At 45.8% G+C, this 24,884-nt stretch overlaps 2 protein-coding genes across 7 annotated transcripts in view; one reads left to right on the top strand and one right to left on the bottom strand.

Moving 5' to 3' along the window:
• The window catches only part of MCU (mitochondrial calcium uniporter), a 43,562-nt gene that overhangs the window by 5,510 nt on the left and 13,168 nt on the right, over positions 1-24,884 (bottom strand). Inside the window, exon 3 of one of the 5 annotated variants that reach the window (XM_089260059.1) lies at positions 36-98. The exons of 2 other annotated variants lie outside the window; for them this stretch is intronic. In XM_089260059.1, coding sequence (XP_089116185.1) covers positions 36-98 — 63 coding nt within the window. Of the gene's footprint in view, positions 1-35; positions 99-24,884 lie in introns of those variants that run through there. 2 more of the 5 variants (XM_089260060.1, XM_030383938.2) reach the window with 2 other exon arrangements.
• On the top strand, positions 13,704-24,727 carry jv (javelin). 2 transcript variants are annotated; one of them, XM_089260056.1, is made up of 6 exons: positions 13,704-14,000; positions 16,894-17,381; positions 17,463-17,823; positions 19,109-22,976; positions 23,133-23,397; positions 23,493-24,727. In XM_089260056.1, the coding sequence occupies exons 1-6, from the start codon at positions 13,924-13,926 to the stop codon at positions 24,455-24,457; spliced, it is 6,024 nt and encodes a 2,007-aa protein (XP_089116182.1). In that variant the 5' UTR covers positions 13,704-13,923; the 3' UTR covers positions 24,458-24,727. The 2 variants fall into 2 exon arrangements, with proteins under 2 accessions (XP_089116182.1, XP_089116183.1); XM_089260057.1 differs by having other exon boundaries at positions 19,118-22,976.

The following is a 24,884-nucleotide window of genomic DNA, read 5'->3' on the forward strand; positions in this document are numbered from 1 at the left end:
AAAAGGAAATTTAGAATACACAAATACATACATACATACATTCATACATATAGAATGTATGACAAGCGTTAGACAGGAGCAGCAGCTGCTCGTGAAGCCTCGCCCGGCGGGTGCATAATGAATCAACAAGCAAATACGGCGCCCAAGAAAAAGGGCAGCGCATAAAAAGAGAGAAGAGAAAAATGAAAAAGAAGAGGACGGAAATGCCAGGGAAAAAAGCGCAGTTAAAATTGATGGCACGTGCAGTTAACGCCACGCAAAATGCACATAAAAAACATCAACAAACTCGGCGTAAGTGTGTTAAAAAAATAAAATGAAATAAAATAAAACGCAAAAGCAGCCAACAACAGCAACAACAACAACAACAGCAAAGAGACAAAAGCAACTGTGAATGGCCCCGAAATGTTGATGAAGACACGCGCCATGGACGCGCAGGACATAGAAGCAAAAGGCCTGTGACATCTTCTTCTACTCAGCCCTCTCTCTTTTTCCCGTACTTTGATCAAAAGCAGGAAATGACACGCACAGCGCGAGACATTAATGCAGAGGGCGATGATGGCATGTGGGTGTGACAGTAGCGCGGGCAACGGGGGCGTATGGGCGATGCGATGCAATGGGACGTTGTGGCATGCCACAGCATTATGAGCCGCATGCATGACAAAGTGCCAAGTGGCCCGATTGTGTGTGAGGCACGTAAATTATCTCAGTTATAAATGCGAGCGAATTTTCGTAAATGAAACATTCTATTATTCAATTGTCTGTTAATGATTCGTTTGGCCAACATAAATAATGCCCGGGCATTAGAGAAATTGCATTTTACCCAGCACCCGCTGCCCTCTGCCACTCTCTGTCTCTCTCTCGCACTCTATATATATCTATCTCTCTCTCTTGTTCTTTATGATAAAGCTTTGACTGGCTTTTGGTTTTGGATTGCAAATCTATTTGCTTTGCCCTTTGCCATTCTAACCACTTTGGTGGGTTAAAGACCATTTATTTATGCGACTGCCCAGCATTGGCCCACTTCGGCCTCTCGAAATGCTTTTAATTTAAAAGCAGCAACAATTTGCAACTTAATGCGAAATACACAAAACTTTATAGAGCCAAATATGCAGCCGAACACAAAAACGGAAAACCGGAAATCAAAACAGCAAAAACATAACTTCAAAATACCTTCAAGCTAATCAAATATTTATGAAAATTGCAAAATGCTATAAACAACACGCTCTCACTCTCTCTCTCTCTGTCACTCGCTCTCTCTCTCCCTCCTGCACATACAATATATATGTATTTATATTCCCCCCTTTTTATTTATTTATGAGATGCAGGGCAATAAATTTGTAGCCAGATTTTGAACACCGTGGGCATTGAATAAATCGCGCTTTATGACGCTTTCAAGTTCGAATCACTTTGCGGCCGTATAAATCAGGGCCAAATCCAGCAATTTATGAACTAATTTTAAAGTGTAATTCGAACGAACATAAGAAAACAATTCAAAGACTTTACTTAATTAATAAAAACTACCACAAAACAGCGAGCGAGCCAAAGGGAAGCAGGCTGCATGCACTTTGGTAGTTGTTGGAAAACTCAACAAGAGCGACGATTTTTCTTCACTCTTTGTGTGTGTGTGTGTGTTTGCTGGTGTGCTATTGTAGAACCGCAGCAACCGCAGTAGCCGCAGCGGCCATTGTGTTAGGCCTTTAATATTTTAGTTGCGTTGGCTTTTCATGCTTCTCATGCCCTGGTATGCGACTGGCGTGTGCCAAGGGAGCTTCACCTTGGGCTACAGCTTGGCGTGTGCTTGCGCAAACAGCCAAAGCAACTGCGCTGTTTGCACAATACACTTAGCAGCCGCCGCATGCGAGGCTAACAAGTCTAAACAAAGCCAAGAACTTCAATGCGCACAAAAGTAGGCAATACTTTTTCCCATTTGTCTTCTTTGCAATTTTTTTTGGGCGCAGCCTGTGTGCAATATTAAGTATGTGTGCAGTGGGTCAGCTTTGAGCTGCATGTGTGCTGAGCACACAATTTAGAGATTTCTGTTTTTGGTAAATAGACGAGTGCAATTGGGCGAGACTTCAATTGTGCTGTCATTAGGTGCAGAGAGCATTGAGAATAAATGAAAGAAATGCTGAATTTATGTGGCAGACACAAGAAAATCTCTATGAGCACAAGTTTGGGAAGATTGAATCGATTTAGCTCTGGTGCATTCTGCATTGAACAGCAGTAAAAATAAAAAAATAAATAAAAATAAAAGTAAAAGAAAAGACTTAAACATAAATAAAATTGAATATCTGGGTTTAATCATTTATTTTTTTTTTTTTTTTTTTTTTATTAAAATATCAAATTTAATGAATTTAAATTTCAAAAAAAAAAAAGCTACAATAAAATACTCAAACATAAATAAAATTGAGTATCTGGGTTTATTAAATTTTTTGTTTGCTTATTAAAATATCAAATTTAATGAATTTAAATTAAAATAAAAAAATATATGAGAAAAGACTCAAACATAAATAAAATTGAATATCAGGATTTATATAATTTTTTTGTTTATTAAAGTATCAAATTTAATAAATTTTAAATTTAATTCAATTTCAATATATTCCTAAATATAATATCAAAACTATATTTAAGAGTTCTTAGCTAACCGTTGCTTAAACTACACTCAATACAAAAATGTTCATTACTTTTCTCTCGAATCATTCTCCCTTAACAGTCAAAACCATCTAAGTGCTTAACAAGTTTTTCCTGTCTTTGCTTAACTGATTTTCGGGCATTTCCTTTTAAGTGCCATTCATTTTTTTCACTAGATTGCTGCAGCAGCAGCAGCTGAAGTCCATAATCGATATCTGTAGAGTGCGAGCGCTCTTAAATTGGCCTTCAGTCGTGCACAGAGCGGAAATTGCACAATGTGTAATCGCATTTGGTTGGCTCGTTTCATGTTGGCCCAGTTGAGAAACAAGGCAACGACGAGGTGTAAACTCGACGGGACTTGAACGCCACCTGAACAGCTGTCGTGGACACTTTTCAGCTGACGATTGCCTCAAGTGTTGTGCCACATCTTCGTGTTGAAGCGCCCTCACTCGAGCGCTCATTACACGAGCCACGACCCACGACTCATGGCTCATGGCTCATGTGTGCTTTTCCAAGTTGCCTCAAGTTAAATTAATTGCGGAAACTTTGACGAGAATATATTTTCTAGCATATTATTTGCCACTTGCAGGCGCTGCTTCATCAGGGAGGCGGAGGCGGAGGAGGAGCTGGAATCTCTAGCTGCGGCGTGGAGGGCACGCGGCGCTTCAACTGCTTCGACGCTGAATCCGGCACATTTTGCGCGTCAAAATAGGCTCCGGACAGAGTCACAGCCTCTGCTATGGCGGCACGATGGGCAACGGATACTTTCGAACGTCACAAACATCCACATCATCTCGCCAGCGGGACAAGCGGTAAGTCCAAACTTATTGCTACTCTGGCAGTGGCTCAACTCTCAACTAGCGGCCAAAGGGCAAGCAGGCGCTAATAAACCATGCACATATGCATGCCTGTCCGTGTCTGTGTGTGTGTGTGTGTGTGTGTGTGTGTGCGTGAGTAAAGTGCCTGGTTTGCCACTTCAGGAGACTTTATGCCATCCGACAGTTGTGGCCCATAAAAGCCAATGACGTATGCCGGAAGTCATGTAAAAGGCAGCGGCATATAATAAGCTCCAACTGGGCATCAATATTTATGGTAGGGTTGCCATTTCACTAGCCAATTTATGAGCTCTTGCGCTGCTCTCAAAGGGCCAACACAAGACGAGAAGACGAGAAAGTCGTGTACGAGCTGATTTCATGTCAAAGGGTCAGCCAATGGGTACTTCAATTACGTGAGAAGCGCAGAGGAGGGCACGCGCAGTTAGTTGAATGTGGAAAATGGCTGAGCTAAGTAATTTTAAATCTTTGACCTATCAAGGCTAATGTTTATTCAATGTTTCTCCCTGACCGAGTCTAAAAATAATCGAACTTTTTGCCATCTAAAAATAATTTGATTAAGTTTGCCGGAGCAAAACTTTTCGGCTTTTCTTTTGTTTTCAGTCTTAAATCTTTTTCCCAAGAAAAAAGAAGAAGAGAGCGAGAAAGAAAAGCGTGCTTGTACGTGTGTAGCAAGGCCAAGACAAAGGAAAAATCAGAATGTCGAACAAAGTTTAAGGTCCAACGTTTCAAGGGAAAGTCCCAGCCATGTCCATATTCAGTTCAATTTTTGGCCAGTGAAAAGGGCCCGAAGTGGAAACTTTATGGTGTTCTTTTTGCGAGCATGTTCGGGCCCCATAATTAAATTGCCCTTAGCACGCCACAGCCACGAAATTAAAACAAAGCAAATTTAACGCTTTGCGCTGCTCAATTTTTCCTCATTTTCCCAGCTACAATTAGCGGCTGTCAATTTTCTTTAGCGCCCTTCAGTCCGCAGAATCGATGCTGATTTGTGGCACAAAGATGCCATAGAAGAGAGTCTGTGGCCCTCCAAACATGTTTCCAATTAGCGAAATTGCAGCGCGGCGGCTCATCAATATGAAACACAATCACAAGGAGAACAGCAATTAAAGCGGAAAGAAAATATAGGCTAACGGCGCCCACATGTAAGCGTAAGCTCAGATGTCCACGGCGTGGCTACAGCCTGGCACAACCCGAACCAGCTGGGTAGCAAGCATTAGATAGAAACGATTTACCAACTGCCATTCACTGCCACAGCTGAAATACCAATATGCCAGCTGCCAGCGGAATTAAAGGGTTGTGTCAGATAGCTGACAGAGCAGGAGGCGGCTGAGCGTCGGGAGTCAGTTGAGTAGTTGGCTAAACTAGGATTGAAATGCGCTATTCAACTGTCTCTTTGATGGATTTGGCTCTATAGCAATTAGATGAAAATATTCGAAATATGCTGCACATTTGGGCAACAATTTAATTAGTCACATGGCTTCGTTACATGCCGAGCACTAACTTATATAGCATTCCTCTAGAAAGTTCAAAATGCTGTGCAAACTTTGCTGGAATCAACATTCGCACTAGATCTAAATTAAAATATGTTGCATACTTCTAGGCTGGCAATGAAATTCTGCTCTAAATAAATTCAGCTGCATTTCAAAGGGAACTAATTGCCATGCGAGTGCAATTAGTTAATTGAATTGATTATTTATTATTATTGGCATTTTTCAAGTGTGTTTTTATGCCTCTAATTATAAATATCAAAAACTGCTGGTCTGGCCACTACATTTATATTTCGAAACATTTATTCAAACGCTGCAACGTAATAAAACTTGTTTGCCATAAGCTACAGTTTTTCGGCCAAAATATTTAAACTGTTTGTGTTTTTCTTTGCATTTTTTGGCTTTGCGGACAGCGCTTGCAAATTGGATTGTGTTTGGGCAGGGTTTGGCAGTTTTATGCGCTGCATTTCATACGCACAGCCGCTGCCTCATTTGCATAGCCGCAGAGCGGATACAGAGTGAGAGTGGTGCGGGTGGTGCTGTGCTCTGTGTGGTGGCCATTGCATGTACCGAGTAATAAATTTGTTTTATTGACAGCCAGCTAACAACACCAGGAATAAGAGAATGTAGCTTGTAAGAGTGTGTGTGTGTGTGTGTGTGTGTGTGTGTGTATTTGTGTTTGTGGTGCAGATAGAGTTGTTAGACACAAGAAATTTTTTTCGACTACTTTCGATATAAGCAAATCGATTTATGCATATCTCACACATACCAACATACAGATGGGCACAGCCTTAGCTGTGTGTGTGTGTGTGTGAGTGTGAGAGTGTGAAGGAGGCATTGCCTGGGAGCAGATCTTTGACATTTTGTCACGTTCCACAAGTTTCATTGAAATTGACATACAAATTTTCCGAAATGCCTTTAAACGTGCGCGTGCAAGTGAGACAAGTATTTGTGTGTGTATGAGGGAGACAGATAGAAACAAAGTCAGTGTGTGTGTGTGTGTGTGTGTGTGTGTGGAAGATAGAGAATGTGCATACTTATCGTCTACGGCTCGACCTTTCCCCAGCTGTATTTAACGGCGTTGTTAACTTACCTGAAAAGAGCAAAAGAAAATTGTTGTTTTTACAAGTGTTTGAAGGAATTTATTGGCCTAAGGACCAACATAAATGTGATCGAATGTGTGAGTAAATTTGCATGAAATACTCTAGTAAATGCTGGCAACTTCGACTTTCAATGTTCATTAAAAAGTTTGCATTTGACCGGAAACCGAAGCAGCAACAACTAAATCAACAACAACAACAACCACAGCAACCCGAACCATAGCAATCGGTTGCTGGCAAACTTTGTAAATTTAATTATGAAGCTTCAGGAATAGTAAATGTTGATAGCCTCTGTGTGGGATGTGAGGTTGAACGGAACAAAATCGTGGTGTGGCTGTGAACAGCCTCGGAAAAGTTTACCAATTAGTTGAGGATAAAAACTTTCACCACTACATGCACATATATACACATACGTGTAAATATGCATGTGTGCCTGTGCCACAGAAATAGAAAATAATTGCATTCGCCTGTATTTAATGGAGATGCACACATTTTTACTGCAATCATAGCCACACATACATATATACATATATATGTATATATATTTCATGGTTAATTGCACAAAAGGAGCAACCCGAAACGACAGCAAGGAAACGCTTTGGCAGCGAAAGGAAAAGAATGAAACAAAGCAAGGGGCGAAAACAATTTTCACAGCGCCTGCAGCCAGACAACAGCAAATTGGCAGCAGACGTAGGCTCCGCTGCAATGCCACAAAAGGCAGTGCAAGGGCACTTCTCTGCCTTGAGGCACTATCTGTAATTAGTTTACGATATTCTGCACGACATTGCATTGCCTGCCAGACTATCCAGCCGGCCGTCTGTCCGTCTATCCGTCACTGTTTCCTATTAAATGGCTGCTTATTTAGATTATCCGCTGCGATTGCGCTTGAATTTGCCATGCAAATTGACAGCAAAACAAGAAAAGTGCATCAAATCAATTTCTTTCCAAACTTTATGCACTCGATGTAATTTAAGGGCCTCAATTGCACAGGGACATGCATGCGGCACACGTGCGCTCGCTCTTCCATTATAATCCTCCGTTTGCATTCAGTTTTTATTCCGTTCCGGCATAGCCTTCGTCTTCATCATCTTCTGCTTCTTTGCTCGCACACGCCCCATTGGACTTGTCTGTCTTGTTTACATTCATAAGCCGCTGCCGGGCACCAGACAGTTTCGAATAAAATGTAAATATATATATACACACACACACACAACAATTTCGGTTAGCCAAGCTGACAGTTGTTGTTGCAAATATTTCAATGTGAAATAAGTTTATGTGTAGCTGAACTTTATGGCCAAGTGTTATGAGCGTGCACTCTGAAGGGAATTACGGCGAATTGCAGATGCTCGAAAAACATTTAGAAACAAATTGTTCACACATTTTGTATTTGTTTCTGTAACTAAGTGCAAGCCGTTAGCTCCTGCTCTATTAAATTGACAACATAAATACATATCAAAAAGCTGCCTTTAAGCTATTTTATTTAAGCCACATGCCTGCAGTGTTTCTCTCTCTCGTAGTCGACATGGAAAGTAAACAAAACAAATATGGCGTAAGCCCGGTAAACAAGTTGCTTTTCCCTTTGATTCACTCCACTGGGAAACGACAACAAAAACAAGAAGAGAAAAGAAACGAAAAGAAAAGGGACAAGCGCAAAGCTCAGCGTAAAAAGTTTTATTTCTTCTTCTGCATATGCAGAGGGCAAAGGCCACACGGCTGGGCGAGAGGCTGGCTTATTGTTGATGATGTTATTCGAGCTAAAAGTAAAATGGAGGCTGCGGATCTCATTATTGTTGTTGCTGCTGCTGTGTGCTCAAGTTACCGTTATATTGGATTCCTTTCACTTCGGCTCTTGTTGTTGGAAGTTTAAAGGCGCGCGCCGCCGTCAGAGCTGAGCAGCTGAAAAATTCAAGAGCTGCCCAAGGAGCTGCCACGCAGACTTAAGCCGCTATTACAGGCACCGACGCAGGCACAGACACTGGCAATGGCCACGCCCCAATGCCCAAACGCGCTGACGCCCTCGCAGCAAAACAATCCAACTAGGGAATAATATCAGATGCAGCCGAGGCAGGAGAGTTGCGGCATGCGGCATGCGGCACGATATCCTCAGCATCCCAGCCTGAGTAGCCAACGAGCATGAACAAAGAAGAGAGTGCAAGTGGAAGGCTAACAGATTGCTGCAGTGGAAGATGCAAATTGGTGCAACATTCGTATCGTTAGAGCTTTTCAAGTAGTTTCCGCCACTTGACGGCAGTATTTTTTTCGTTTCGTTCATTTTTGATATCCTGAGCCCATTTTCAATGGGAAATCTGGGTATAATGGTTTTGTTAAAGGTATGTAACAGGCAGAAGGAGACGTTGTAGAGCCGACAAAGTATATCCCACATATGCGTCCCACTCCCTAGCCTTTTCCCTCCCTCGCTCTTCCCCTTGCTCGCCATTCCCCTTAAGCTCCCTTCCACTCTGTCCCTCTTCTTTCCCCACCTTCTATATCTTATACATATCTCATCGTATTCATCTCTCTTCCTATTCAATTCTAAAAGTTTCAATACGTCCGTCTTCACAAGAATTTTCATAATGTGCATAAAAAAAAGTGCAGAATGATTTGAATATCAGCTTGGAGTGTTCAGGGTATCTCCTAGTCGAGCAGTCTCAACTTTAATATAAATTCCTATGTTGCAAATAGAATGGACACATAAACAACTCCTCGCCTTACACAAAAACAAATCACAGAACTGACCCTCGCCGGGGCACTCACGAAAGTATGCAGCAACTGTGCTCGCATTACTGTTGCAAGACGCCGAGTCGTGCAGCCGCTGCCAGACAGCCTCGACCGGACTGCGTCGAGATGCTGACGCACGAGCACACATTAAACGGCACTGGGGACGAATTTCCTTTGATAGCCAGAGATACAAAATATATACAAAACGCTGCTCAGATCTGCATTTAAAATGCTGAAATGTTCGTCTGGGGGGCGTGTTGTTCCTGTAAATTTTGTATGCGGGCTTATAGCATTTAGTTTGACTTGACAGCGAAAGCAAAATTCCATTAACTCTATAAATCCCTGAGCCTGGCTGGCAGAAACATTCAATACGCTTGTCAGCATTATTTAATATTTATAACTAAATATATTTATAAGTATATGTATGTATGTATATAAATGAATATGTATTTGTTTCCTACACACTTTTCGGCCCGCTTCCTGCTCGGCCGCAGCCTTGGGCTTGTCGCTTGTCGCTTGTCCCGTGTTTTTGTTGCAGTCTTGGCGCATCCTGCAGGCCATCAAACGGCACTTGACAACCTCTTTATGTGCGCAGCAGCCACAGTGAAGAGAAATGCCCAGGCCACGGCCAGCAAATATTGCGCAAACACAGAGAAATGGAGAAGAACCGAAAAACAAAGCAACAAAATGTTAGCTTTGGTCGTCGCAGTTGACTTAATTTATGACACGAAAATCGCTTTTTGCCACATGGAATGGCAAACATGCTTTTTTTTTTCATAAATACAAATTCGTGTATGAGCGTACATTCCATCGGTTACGGCCAGCGAGCAGAGAGAATGAGCGCAAGCTGTAAACAAAAGCGAGCAGAGGTGCTCTGAGCCAACCAACAGCAGCCCCCGTGCTGCCCCTCGCAGGAGTCGGCCCTATGTGTAATCCGAAACGAGAGCCGTGTCCAAAAGGCTTGCATGCCATTTGCATGCGTCGTCACACGTCAAAACATATTCAACTCATTTCGCTGACCAGAATGCTGCTCCGTGCCCCATTCCGGGGGCAATTGTGGAGGAGAGTTTGTCTTTTGGGGCGCTGCTTTTACAAATTTTTGCTTTACGTCATTTCAATGAATTTGCGCTTCACTGCGTGCGGCAACTCTATTCAGCGACACATACGGTTGACACACACGCCCAAGTGTGTTCTCTCTCTCTCTCGCTCTGTGTGTATGTGCATATGTATGCGTATTTTTATGAGCAACTCGCTCACTTCCGGCACTGAGTGTGTGCTTCGTCTGACTGCCACTGCATTAGTGTGAGTAACGCATTTCCGCTGCCATTGTTGCTGTGCATCAGGCCAAACATAAAGCACTCGCACTCGCACTCACACTCATGCACTCACTCACGCTCACTTATAACAGTTAACTAGGTGACGCTGTGGCTGTGATGACGAAATAGCCAAAGCAAGACCGACAGCAACGCACCAGCCAGCGGCACGTCAAGAGTTCAATTAACGTGTTTACTTGTCGCTCTTATTGTTGTTGTTATTGTGATTGTTGTTGCTGTTTGGTGTGCTCACAGTTCAGCTGAGTTCATTGCTTGCCACCCAGCCGGGCGACCCTTTGGCATTGCCAACATCACTTGAGTTTACTTTAAATTTATTTCATTTTTAAGCATTTGTCGCTATTACGACATTGCAACAATGGCTCAAGAGCTAATTGATTTATGTGATGAAATTAGTATAACTTGGATTATGGTTATATAAAAATACTTGGCTCAACTATTATAAAAATCTGTCATCCAGTTGGATATACAAGTTAGTTTACATGCAATTCAAATTCAAGTCTTGCCTTGGAGCTCATCTCCCAGTTGAGTTCAACGTGCTCGCATCTCCACTCAAAATATCATTTGAATTCTCAATTCGTAAAGTCGCATTTGAGACCCAAAAACCCTGTCACATTGCTGGCCGCATCCCATTCGGAAGAGATTCTACACGCTCGCCTGCTTTTCAACAGGCCTTTGAGCAACCTTTCACTTGGCTTTTGCTGGGGCCAGAGACGTACTCAAATTGTGCTTTTGAGTGCTCGAAAATGGCAAAGTTTTTAGGCAACAGAATTGCTGGCAATTCGCAAAGCGTTAAAAGCTTTGTTTTGCTTTAATTGAGCTATATAAATTACTTTTACCTTTCAATTGTGCCCAGCAGCGAAACTCAATTAATGCAAGCAAATGTGTTGAACAAACTTGAGAGCGAAAACAAGAAAAAAGAAAAGATAACAAAAGCTGGAAAATGTCACACTAAAGTTCAAAAATTGCATTAAAAGTACGCGCTGGCAAAATTAAATAAATCAACGTAAAACTTGAGAAATTTTGGTTTATAGGCTCACAAAATTACTTCATTGTTATTGTTGTAGTTGCTGCTGCTGTTGTTGCTGTTGCTGTGGCAACTGTGGCATGTAATTTTATTAACCTTAAGCAGCAGCGACAGCGGCGGGCGGACTGAAAGGGGAAACGTGAAAAATGTTTGGCAGTGAAAAAAAAAACACAAAAAACGAAGCAGAGGCAGCAACACCAGCAGCAGCGTCAACGCTGCGCAGTCGCAGCGTTACAATTGGCCGCAGAGCTCGCGCGCAGCAGTCGCAAGCGGCGTCAGTCTTTCGCGAGGCGCAAACGCGCACACAACACGCCACAACACAAACAAACGCGAGCCGCGGTGAGAGTCGCAGCGAAAAGTGCGGCGAAAATAAAAAGCAAGTGCATAAACCTCGAGCGAGCGAACGTGCGCGCGAAAGAGACGGCGAAGAACGGAATACAAAGCGAGCGTTGTTTGTGTTTTACGTAGCTAAGACTTGGCGTGTGTTTTTGTTGCTCTGTGTTTTAATTTTTTTTGGGCAATTTCATGCACAATAAAAGCATTTGTTGCCCTAACCACAAAAATCAACAAAGTGTGCAAAAGGCGGCATTGGCAGTAGAAAGCTGCTGCATCTATTCCAAGCGCCGAGCGAATCTGCGGCCGGGGCGAAAACTGTGCAAATAGCGTGGCTTAAGTGTGTGTTTATTTGCACTGGGCCACTGGGCGCCGGCGTCAATGTGGGCCAACCGCAAGATACACAGCACAAGACAGCAAACACACGCACACACCCATAACGCACGCACACAGACATAATTTGTCAATATTTGCGTTTATGGCGAAAACGAGATACCGCAGCATCATTAAGAATCTACAGCAACGCTGTCAATGAGTAAATTAATGCGACTATTGCTATTTGCGCTGGGCCAACGCGAAGGATTGCTGCATACATAGATAAAGGTAATTGTGGCCACGCATTAGCGCACCATCTTGCCGGCCATTAATTATGCCGGCTATAATGGAAAAATGATTGATGCTCGCCTAATTTGCTACAGGGCAAAGGCAGCGAAACTTGGAAAAGTTGGCTCACATACAAAATAGCTAATATTGAAAAGTTATACTCAGAAAGACCCGATTGGACTTTATTACTGTGTAAAACCATAAAAACATCGGCACTTGTCTGCTCGTGAGCAGTAAACTTTTATTACATGCGAACACTTTTGGCAAAACGCTTCGCTGCCTTGGCTAAAATTTGCTGGGAGCGCTCAGTGTGGCCAAGTGCGCTGCAGGTTGCACTGTCGCACACTAATTATTCGCTATAGTTGGCAGCCGTTGCCATTGCCATATGATTTATGGCTGCAATTGGAATTTCTGGTAATCATGTTTCTGTCATGGCTGGACGAACGAATTGTGGCTGGGCAGAGGCAGAGTAAATTGATTTAGCATTTATTAGAGACAGTCGCTGTTCGAGTAGAAATACAGAACTTCCTGATGCCCTGGTCGCCACTCTCTCACCCTCACTCTCACTCTCATTGGCCCACCGCATCCTCTCTCCCTCTCTTTGTCTGTAATTTTCGCCGCAGTCGCATTTCGAGGCCTGCGGCGCCATTCGCGTCACTCGACGCTTCGTTATTGCTGTTGTTGTTGTTGTTGCTGTTGTTGCCTGTCGATGGAATCATCGTGGAAATTGGCAAATTTTCGAAAATGTCATTGCAAATGTCGCGTGTTGTGTTGCCTTGCGTCTCCCTGGCGCTGCTTGTGGCTCTGTCATCAGGTTTTTGGCAGCTGCCTTTTAGGCAATTCAATTCCACCGACTGCGCCACAGACCTCCCCCGTCTCCAACTCCTCCCGCTCCTACCGACTGCGGCTCTTCAGCTCATCGGCTCTTCAATGTCTATGCTCTGATTGCTCGAGTGTGTTTGCCTGCCTGGCTTTATATTATTTATTCTTTCTCTCCATCTCTTTCTCTATCTCTATCTGGGGTCTTTAATATTTGTTCGCATTTATTCTAGTTGGGCAACTATAAAATATGCTCTGCGAAAAGTGCAATTGCAACAATTTCCTTGTATTTTAACTGTTCTTTTTTTTCCAGCTTTTATATTTTGCGAGTTTATGCTTCGTTTATTGTTGCTGCTTTTCATGTAAATTGTTAGCCATGGCTTATTGTTTCTGCTGTAGATTTCTATGTTTTTTTCATTAAATATTTTTTGTGTTTTTTCATTCGCCCAATAGTTTTCTGTGTTAATTAATTTGAAGCTGTCATGCGAGTTGGCCATTTCCATTTCGGCACGAATATTTCTTTGTAGTCTTTTAATGGCATTTTTTCTTTTGCATGTTTTTTGTTTTTAGCGCTCTTTGCATATATAATTAAATTAGCAGCTACGCTCTTTAATGATGAGCTGTAAATTAATTCGCGTGTGCGAATTAATACGAATCTTGACTGGCATTAAACAGTTTAAAATTTCTTTCATGAAATTAATTTATTGATTTTTATATTCATTTTTCGTTATTCTGTGTGTATTTTAAACTGATTTTTGTGCGCATAAATTATGACGTTTTAAGTAGCTGCTGCTGACAGTTTTAATATATGCAATCACAAACATTCTTTGGCAGCATTCGGTGGCATGCAACATTTCATTGAATTTATAGAAAATATCTCAATTCGCTTGAATAAAAAGCCAGGGTAAAAGCAACTTTTTCACTGTGTTACGGAATCGTATGCATCTCACGTAGCAAGTAAGCTAAATTGCAAATAAAATGCCAATAAAAACAAAAAACACGTGACTTGCGACCGAATTAAATTTGCGATTACTTCAAATGCTGACTGTCATAAAGTCGCAAATAAACAGAGGAAAAACAACTGTAATTAACGTATTTCTTTACCTAGTACAAGTGTAAGCAAATACGATTCATACATGTTTAAAGAATACGTATACGCGTTGTTGTTCTCTCTTTCTGTTTTTGTTTTATTTTTTTTTGTATTCGAAAGTAATTACAGCTGAAAGCAGATTGCAAACAGCACAAAGAACACTACTCCATGGGCAAATATTAAGATATTAAGTTGCAAAAATGCAATTAAAGCGACAAGAGATAAGCGTATGCGACTAGGGGATACCCAGCGACGTGCTCAATTAAGCTATTGCTCATATCAAACTTTTTTGTCGCTTTTTCTCTTAGCTTAACTTCACTTCTTCTCTCTGCCTAACATTAAATTTATGACTTTAATAAATCAATTCTCACTTGTTCTTTGCCTCAGTCTGTTTTACTCTCTCTAGTTCTTTTACTTTTGCCTTTTCTCTATTAATCACACTTTTCCTACTGATCTTTATCTGTGATTCTAGCTCTGCTAGTCTCTCTTGATTTATTTCCCCCCTGATTTGTTTCTCTCTCTTTCTACCCTGCCCTCTAGCTTAGCATACCTTATAAGACTCCTTTAAGAGTAATCCGTATAGCATCCGCTTAGCCTACCTTCGTAACCCATTTCACAGGGTATTAAACATCAAAGTTGAGAAAGCAATAAAGAAATTAACAACATTTTCTTAAAGGTAAAAGTTTCACAAGATCACAAGATAAATCCACTTAAATAAAATCGCTCGACAAACACGCAAAGAACGATAACAAAATGCTTTGCGAAATTTTTGCAGGCATTGCCAAAGACTTAAAGAGGGCGGGTCACTGTGTATGTGCGTGTGTGTGGGTTGGCAACGCTAATGACAGTCAGCTAATTAACTTTTAATTGAATTACAAAATAAAAGCGCAACACGAAATTCTTCAGAGAGCAAAGACAAAATGTACTCTGGCCCATGCCACAAGCTCTGACCTCTGACCCCTCCTCCCAGCATGTGCTGGATATGTAAAGCCCAGACAATTGAGGTTAGTTGAAAAACCAAAGGCATGTCAAGCGAAGCATCTCTTGATATAGAGATTCCTGCATATATTTGAGAGATTTATGCATACAAATGCAAAGAACTTATATAGATACGATGCTTGGGCTTACTTTCTTTGCCGTGCTCTATGCATGCCAGTTTGGCAACACATGAGCTTAGAGGCGGACATATGGTCGATTTCCATATAGGTCAGCGCTGGGTCGCACTCAATGCTGCAGCTGCAGCTTGGCCTATTTGTGGATGCGCTTCATAAACTTTGGCCAGACGTCGCATATGAGAGTAAGAAGCGGCAGCAGCTGCCGCCCAGACACTCGAACGGCAGCAGACGCCAGCATGGCGCCCCACAATCCTGGCGCTGGCACTCGCATTCGCAAGGTTCGCATTTCGCATAGTTAAGCATTAGATGGCAACATTTGCAATTGTAATGGGCGCCACCAAAGTTGGCAGCATCCCCAAATGGTGCCCTTTAGCACCGCCCCGCTCAGCCCCGGAGAGCTCAACTACTGTGGGCTCCAGCAATTAACATACTCGCCCCGCCCCGCCATCCAAACGGAAAGCTTACTGCTTTGCGAAAGTATTTAGTTGAAATATTCAGGCAAAAGTAGACCAAATAAAGGGGATTAAATGGATGTAAGCACCTGAGCGCTACGATGCCAATTTAATTTGTTTCTATTGCAAATAGCTCGCATCTCTACGGGAAATGATGCACAAAAACAAAACAATTATTATCGACTTTATTCATGCTTGCCAAGTGTCTTACACTTAAAATGGAGACCAAATTACAACTGAGTAAGAAACAAATACTCTGCAAAGCTGGTGAGCTCAACTCAGCCTTTGTGCTGGGAAGCTATAAAAGAACAATGAGTTCCTGAGACAAATTAGTATCAAAGCAGCTACAGCCAAGCTAGCTTGAGCAGCTATTCCAATAAGAAACGGACTTCTCATTAGAATTGTGCAGGCAAAGTGTAAAGTGCTAAGAAAAAGTCCTATAATAATTTATTCCGAAGTGCAAGTGTTATCCGACATCTCTAATTGAATATATATCAGCGTCTTCTTCTTTTTCATTAAGAATACTTTTTATAGTAGTTTTTCCCTGAACTTGCACATTTCCAACTTCTGGCTTTCCATTTCGTAGTTCATGGTTAAGCAAATGCGCAATCAAGCCATCCAATCAATCAGGCAATTCGCAGCAGACTTCCAGCATTTACAAAATGCCAAATAGCTTTGGCTTTTACCTGCCAGACAGCTGCCATCTCCTCCGCCTCTCTCCCTCGCAACTGTCGCAATGGGATGGTGCCCAACCCTTAAAAGCTGCGGCATATCCCACGCTTCATTTAACAAGCGACTGCATATCAAGCAACAGCCAAGCAGTCAAGGTGGCGCAACCTTTTAAGTCGATATAAAGCTGCAGGAAAGGGCCAAAGGCAGAAAGGAAAATCTAGGCAAGAGCTGAGAGCCAACAGCAATTGGTTGGCTTAAATGCTTCGATGAGCAAAGTGTTTCTCTGAGCGTTTCTGCTGATTCGTAAAAACCTCTGACTTCTGTATATGTACATATAAATATACTCAACTAAGTGTATATACATATGTGTGTGTGCGTGTGCGTGCGTGTGTGTGACTGTGTGTGGTTGTGTACAAATGAATGAGTCCAATTTACGTTTATCGGCCCAGACATTAGGCCTAATTCACTTAGTGGTCAACCAGCAATACCTGTTAAACAGAGAACTTGGCCATGCCTTTTGATGGTCAAACGTGCCGGAGCCAAGTTAGCTAAGATTTGACCAATCAAAGAGAGGGAGCAGAGTTTGCTAATAGAAATCTTGGTTAAGCCAAGCTAATATTAAATATTTAATTAGTTTAAAACTTTAACTCTCTCCTCTTCTCTTCTCTTCTCTTGGCAGCGGCAAGGACAGCTACAGCTATCAACATAACTACGTGGATCGCGTACGCCTGGAGGATACGAGCTATCAGCACCAGCACCAGCACCAGCACTACGCCCACCACCACCAGAAGACCACACACGATCCACGCTGTCCGCAGCTGCGCGCCGCTGGCTGGCGACACACGCACAAATCCGTCTCGCATCTCGATTTGGCCACCAGCTGCCACGGCGCAGCTGGCGCTGGCATAGATCACAGGCAGAGGCAACTGTTGCACCATCGGCCGCACCACGCGCACCACCCAGAGCCGCCGCTGACGCCGCACGCACAGCCACACTGGACGCAGTGCCGTGTGGGCATTGCCACCGCCGTTGGCCAGGGTCAGCTGAGGAACGCCCGCTCCTTGGACTACTCGCAGCTGGAGCGTGAGGAGAACGCCTTGGACATAGCCGAGTTCTACTGGCGTTTCGATGCGGAAGCTCCGCTTGAGCAGGTCGACAACTACGCGGGTGAGTAGACAGACGTCTGGCCGCCGGCCGGCCTTCAGTTGAATGCACTCGAGCATAACACGAAATTGAATTGCTTTTTAGTTAATGATAGCTACGAGCCAGCAGCAGCTCCCTCACCTGCTGCCACTAGCCCAGCAGACACAGCAGCAGCAGCAGCAACAGCAGCAGCAACAGCAACAGCAGCAACAACAACAGTGACAGCGTCAACAACAACAACGACCACTTCAACACCAGGGACAGGTGCAACAGCAACAGTTACAGCCACATTCCTTGACTTTGGCAGCGAATCGTGCAGCTTGCGAAGATCGCGCAGCTTGGCCGTGATACGTGAGGAGACATTTAGCGATCTGCAAATTGGCTCCGCAAATAGCAGTCGCCGGCGATCGCAGCTCATACCGCGTGCGCGGCTAGTTAATCGCGGTTTTTTCCGCGAATCGCCAAGGTGAGTCATTACAGCCAAAACAAATAATAATAGAAATACACTAGACTACAAGCTAGGCATTAGATGAGTATTGAGATGTAATTGATCGATTGAGGTATTCTATTTATGCTAGCAAGCCATATACTAAGAACTCAAGTCGTCCATAGTCTCTGTTGCTCAGCTCTTCAAATTCGTTTCTCAATTAGTTCAATTCAATATTTTTTTTCCCAGTTCGCTGGCACAGTTCACACGTCTCAGCTTAATTAGCTATGCCAAAATCTATAATAGAAGCAGCTCATAATGACAGCATCATAATGATGTTTAATTATTGTGCTGTCTAGTGTATGACTGGCAGCTAAACACGCATACGCCACGTCTAACGTAGTCAAAACTGTTTTGCGCCGAGCATCTTTTCAGTTGTTACGCGACGTTTGCGGCCTGCTCAACAGGTTAGCGCAATTGTTTTTTCTGTATTTCGATCGATTGGCAATAGTTTTCATAGTTTTCGCCATTGTTTATAATGCGAATTGTGAATGTAGTTTGACATTGCGTGCGGCCATCGAGTCGATTGCATAACCGTTTCTGTTAATTGAGCTAAAAACTGTGAATGTGCTTCGTTTAAGCCTGTGGCATGTGGTATGTGGCATGTGGCATGCTTGACAGCCGTACAAGCGCATCCTTGTCTGATTTATGTCACTGTCAGTTGCTCTTAGCCAGGATACCATTACGGCCAATGACAAGCAGCTGTCTCCGCCAGCTTCCCATGCAACAGCAGCAGCAGCAGCAATTGCACTCGGCTTTCATTTAATTTGCCGCAAATCGCGACGTCAAGTGGCTCGACTAGAGCAACGTGAGCTGTTAACTGAGACGGGGCGGCACTTGGCTTAGATCGAAGGTTGAGCACGTTAAGTACAAAGAAAATTACGCGATAATAAAAGCTTAGTTGGGTTCATGACATGCATCAGCTTCAGCTGAATGCGAGCTTAGCTTCAGCTACGATAACTAGCAAAACATTTGGTCTTTGAGTTGAGTTTAGGCAGATTCCCGAATATCCTGCGGTTGTTGTCTGTTGTCATTTGTTTAGTTGATCAACTGAATATTTAATCGCATTGATTGTGGGCCAATGCCAAAGCAATTGTTCAGCCGGCGACTGAATCTCAATGCCCAAACAAGGCCAGATTGTGAGACAATCGCCGAGCTTGGCTATAATTTAGTTCGGATAACAGTCAACAATCAGCAAATGCAAACGCTAAACAATAGCCTCATTATAATCTCAATTCCCATTTTGATTCAACGCCCCCAACAGACTGCACAGCAAACAGCAGCAGCAGCAGCAGCAGCAGCAAAGCGCAGCGAGCGAGCAGACAGAGCCAGAGGCGGAGGACACCCAGAGCAATACAAGCGGTGCAACCACTTGCGATTCGCATCAGCAACAGCACCAGCAGTTGCTACAACAGCAACACCAACAGCAGCAACAACAACAACATAAACATCATCATTGTCCACAGAGGCAGCGACATCAGTGCGACGCTCGTGATTTTGACGTCTATTACGATAATCTGAAACGCTTGGACGCCTTGGCATTGGGCTTGAGTGAGCAACTGCATCCGTGGCACAACGACAAGAGCGATTTAGAGAGCTTGAATTCGGATTACTTTAAGAACTCACTGCACCAGAGCCACTCCGATCAGCAGCAGCAGCAGCAGCCCTCCTCTCTAGAGTTCGAGGCACTTGAGCAGGCAGTCACCCTGCTGAGCGAGAGGCCACGCATCTACCAATCCCGGCGACAGCAGCAGCAGCAGCACCACCACAGGGCCCACCATCACTGCCATCAGCAGCGGCACATTGATCTGGGCGGCGAGTCGTGCCCAGAGCTGAGCCAGAGCAGCGTCTTCCCAGAGACAACCACCAGCAATTCGGACGACCAAACCGACAGCCCCTCGCTCTCCGAACAGGAGTACGATCTGACGCACATTGAGCAGATCTTCCAGCAAAGTGATTCGGGGGCGGCCGAGGAGAGCTACGAGCTGATCAGCCTAACGACTACGACTCGCACACGCTTCGAGAGCAGCGAAGACGAGCACGGCGAAGAGGGCGACTTTACCGAGGCTGAGCAGAGCCTAGCCACGCCCACTGAGACAGCAGCCAGCGACAGCGACGGCACACTAAAGCGAACACACAACGAGCAGTTGGATAAGCTCATCGCCTACGACTCGGTCTATTTATCGTCCGAAGACAGCTCCGAGTGCACTCTGATAGGCGAGAGCTGTGAGAGCTTTGAGCAGCGCACGTTCACGAGTTGCCTGGAGAGCGGAGAGCTGGAAACACGTAGTCTGCTGCATATATCCATAGAAGACACTGTGTACGAACCGCAGCCAAAGCAGCAGAAGAAGGGCGAGGAGCTAGAGAGTGAACGGGAAGCAAAGAAAGAGCAAGAGCAGGAGCAGGATAAGGAGCCGAAGCCAAAGCAGGAGCAGCCACTGCTGACCGCAGCCAAGGTCGAGGCACAGATATACACACAGGTGCTTAGGGTCGAGCAGGCGCCTTGCAGCAGCATCAATGTGGGCGTCACCTCCAGTGCAGCGAGCAAGCCGAGAATATTGAGTGTGGTCGAGAAGCGGAAACTGAAGCAGGAAGAGCTAAAGCAGCCAGCTCCGCCCGAGCTAAAGCGGCAGGCCACAGACACCTTTGTGGTGACAGCGACGCACAAATCGAATCTCGTCGAGAACCAGTATCACAGTCTGCCGGATGTGAATATTGGTGTTAGTTTAAAAGTTTGTGAAAACATTGACAAGGAGCTCCGGACATCCTACAATCTACAGCGTCAGCAGCAGCGCAAGGAGTCCAAGCGCCAGAGGGGACAGAGCGGAGAGAGCGGCGAGGTGACACGGGCCGAGACGTACGATTCCATCAGACGCTTCGGCCGTGCCCATCAGAAGGCCAGACAAAAGGAGTACGAGGAGCGTGAGAGGCAGCGCGAGAGGGCAGACTCCACTCACGCAGCGAGAAAGGAAAATCAGCAGGAGGCGGCAGCGCCGGAGCAAAGTCAAGTGCAGAAAAGCAAAGAAGCCGTGCAACAGGAATTTCCCGCGCCAATTGAGGTGGAAATCGATGCGGAGCAGTGCATTGAAGCGGAAGAGCAGCCACTGCCGCCACCGCCCCCGCCCATTGCAGACGAGGAGCTTAACGAACACTATTCAAGCAACGAACAGAGCGTAAGCGATAACAACAACGATAACGATAACGATAACCAATCAGAGTCCCTGCCGCAGCTAGAGCAACCGAAAGAGGCGCCCGTCATCGAGGTAGCAAATTTCAGCAAACTAATTGAGCGACGTGCCCAGGAGATCCGTCAACGAGCCAAGGAGAGGCCCGAGCCAGCAGAGCAGTCAGAGCAGCCACCATCCTTTCGCATCATTGTCACCGACGCACAGAACAACATAATTCAAACGGAGGCGATTCAAGAGGAGCCAAGCAAGTCAAGCACAGCTACTGCACCCCCAAATACCGGGCAACCCATCGCGCAGCGTTCGTTGCGTCGCGCCAGCAGCTCAGCGGGAGGCAAGCCGCCAGAGCGACGAGTGCTCAGCGCCGGAGCATCCATTTACAGAGCCAGACCCATAAAGGTGCTGTCAACAGCCGGCAGCGATTCATTCGGCCGACAGAAAATGTCCCGTCCACAGATTCTGCATGTTGTGGACAGCAGCAATGCCAGTGGAGCCGGCAGCCTGCGGCGACGCAGCAGTGCCCGCAGCATGGCCAGCACTGTGAGCAACGAGAGCGGCGAGGTGGCCACGGAGTATCTGCAAAAAGTTGATGCGGTGAAATGCTACTGGAACCGACTGGCGGGCAATGAGCCAGGCACCGAAGCAGCCAATAAGGAGCAGAGCCCACGGCTCAGTTTCCAGCTGGGCACCAAAGTGACGACGGCGCCAGAGGGCGAGAAGCCAGCAGCAGCAGCAGCAGCAGCAGCAGGCAACAGCGGCGACTACTGCAGCATCATGCCGCCCTCGATTGAGATTGTGGAGCTGGGCGATGGCGCACAGAAGGCAACGATTGTGAGCGCGGCGCCGCAGGAGCGGCAGGAGGGCGTCGATGATGACGAGGATGGGGCACAGTTCGATCACATACGCTACAAGGTGCTCAAGTCGCAGCAGCTGATTCGCAGAAACATTCTGACCACACGCAACAAGAAGGAGGCGCAGTTCGATGGACTCATTCAATACCTGCAGGACTACAGCTTCCAGGAGCTGTTGAGCAACAATAATGTGGTGATTGTGGAGCCGGTGCGTACGAAAATCGAACGACCCTTAACAGTGGGTGTTACAGCACCAGCAGCTGGAGCAGCAGGAGGAGCAGGAGGAGCAGGAGGAGTACCACCACCAAAGCCGCCCAGGCAAAACGCACAGGTAGCCACGACGGCGCCCAAGAAGGTGAGGCAGCGCCAGGTGGGCGGCTCAGGTGCGAAGCGACACTTTTTCTATCAGCCTGTGAGAGTGAACCGCGAGCTCTATGAGGAAGAGCTGCCCGATCCGGATACGGTGCGCAATGTGCGTCGCTTCTTCGAGCAGAACATCCTGCCCACACCTGGCCAGGGCATGCTCGTCCACGCGCAGCAAAAGTTCGGTGGTTCCGCCTGCCAGCTGAGTCCAAAGAGCCGGCGGGCGCATGGCTATCGCTATCTGACCATAGACACCAGCTATGGCGCCGCATCGAACGGCAGCGCCTTGGCCGAGGAGCAGCCCAAGGGCATGGAGCTGCTGGAGGAGCACAAGGTGAAGCACTGGGACAACGCCAGCCTCTCGAGCGGCATCTCTAGCGGTGACCTGTCCTCGCCCTGCGGCGAGTGCCACAATCAGACCGAGGCGCCGGCCAAAGAGTCGCCCGTGACGGCATGCAAGAACGTGCACGTGCTGGACGTGGTGAGGCGACACAACAGCAATGCGGCGAACGCCAAGGCCAGAGCTAAGCTAGCCAGCCGGCGCACCTGGTGCGTGGGCGGGGTGGCAGGTGATTCTCGCTACCGGCAAATTTATGAGCACAATTTGGAGCAGACGCAGCTGGAGGCGGACATGCAGGATGAGCACGCGGGACACGAGAATGATAGTCATGACGACGACAATGAGGACGACGATGCGGAGACGGACATGTGCGACACATATTATGTGAGCAATGTAAGTAACAGCAAATGTCCAAATTTCCAAATGTCCAGCAACGGGCTGCGTGCGCCTTTATGGACCATTAGGCTTTGATGACAGCGCATTAAGCTGACGGGCCAAGCCCAATTCCAACTCACTCTCCCTCTCTCTCTCTCCCTTCCTCTCTCGCAGGACGTGCTAGCTAAAATACGAGAATGCGGTTCCACAGTTACCTACTATGGCGGCAGAGTGCTGGACAAAGAGGCACCCACGACCACAGCATCGGCAGCAGCAGGGGGAGCAGGAACAGCAATGCAGATAAATCCACAGTTGATTAATGGAAATTCGAGCAGTGCTACACGCTTGCGGGTGCGTCAAATCGAGTCGTGCAAAGGGTGTCCGCCTCGTGAGAGCTGCACGCACGAGCAGCAGGAGCAGCAACAGGACTCGTATCAGGGTAAGCGCACGCCCGACTAGTAATCACGTCTGCTCAATGCATTTCATCATTCAACTTCTCCCCCTCCCCCTCTCTCTCTCGCTCTTCGATTGCAGGCATTAAATTCAAGTTGGTCAAGTCAAACAGCTGCAGCAGCCGACTGGAGCTGGCGGGCACGGATGAAGGTGACTCCTTGCTGGGAGATAGCGAGGTGGTGCGCAAAATGGTTCATCACTTTGAGTGCAGCCAACAGCCGCCGGCTGGCGATGGCGATGCCAATCTGACCATTAACAGCCAGAGCACCGCCGCCAAGAGACAGGCACAGCAGCTCCAGGAGCAGGCGACAGCTCGTCGACAAGTGACAGTAAATAATCACATCAATGTGCTGCTGGAGGCCGTGCAGGCGGAGCTGAGTGAGTCCCAAGATGTGCATGATAAGCAGAATGGAGCCGCTGCGACATACCAGAGCCAGGCTATGAATATACGCCTCGATTTAAGTGCGAAGCGTGAGAATAGCAACGCCAACGCCAATGGCAACGGCAACTGCGATAAGCCAGGCACTAACAACAAAGTGTGTCGCAATAAAAATGTGGATTTGGCCTATACGCTGGCCAAACAGCCGGAAGCTAAGCCCCAGCACGTTGTCAACCCGAGCACGCCCACTGCCAATCAGCAAGCATTAATGAAATTGACCAAGAGCCCGGAAATCACAGCTCGTGAACAAATCATTGTGCCTGTGCAAATACACCAGCCGAAGCAACAACAACAACAGCAACAGGAGCGCCGACTGAGCAACGCGAGCAGCAGTGCATCCATTGTGGACAAAACTGTGGTGCGCCATTACGTGGCCAATGACAGAAGCATCTATGAGCGCCGCAAATACGATGAGATCGAGTTTGAGGAATTCGAGATCTACGATCCAGCCAAAGAGCTCGAACGCCAGCAGCAGGAGCAGCAGCAGCAGCAGACCGAGTCGTCCGAGCCGTCCGAGCAAACGGATCAGGCCGAACTCTCGCGAGATTCCATAGACAAGAGACAGACAGACGGAGAGCTCTACGACAGCCTCGACGATAGAATGTAACAGAATGCTCAATTGGAAAACGAAGCAACGACTTTTTGGGCTTTGGGTAAACACGATAAGGTTTATCATCTAAGCTGCACATACATATATGAATTATAATATTTGATATAGCCTAGCATTACTTAAGCGCGCAGCTTTACAGGTAAAGCCAAAAGACAACAACAACAATTCATTATATTGAAAGAGAAAACAAAAATATCCAAAAACTATATTATATAAACTAAATATATTATAATCTAAATGTGCTCAACTTTCATTTACCCATTTAAAGCCTGGCCATTTATTTATTTATAAATTATTGAGGCTGTCGAATGGATTTCGTAATTGTGGCTGACATTGCGGTTGCATTTGCAGGGGCTGACTGAAGAGGGAGGGGCTTGTAGCAGAGGTAATTACAGGCCCATTAAGTGAGTGTGAGTTTCACTAA

The sequence above is a fragment of the Drosophila navojoa genome, chromosome 4 (genome assembly GCF_054131105.1).
Source record: "Drosophila navojoa isolate 15081-1374.11 chromosome 4, UAZ_NAV_1.0, whole genome shotgun sequence".
NCBI lineage: Eukaryota > Metazoa > Arthropoda > Insecta > Diptera > Drosophilidae > Drosophila > Drosophila navojoa.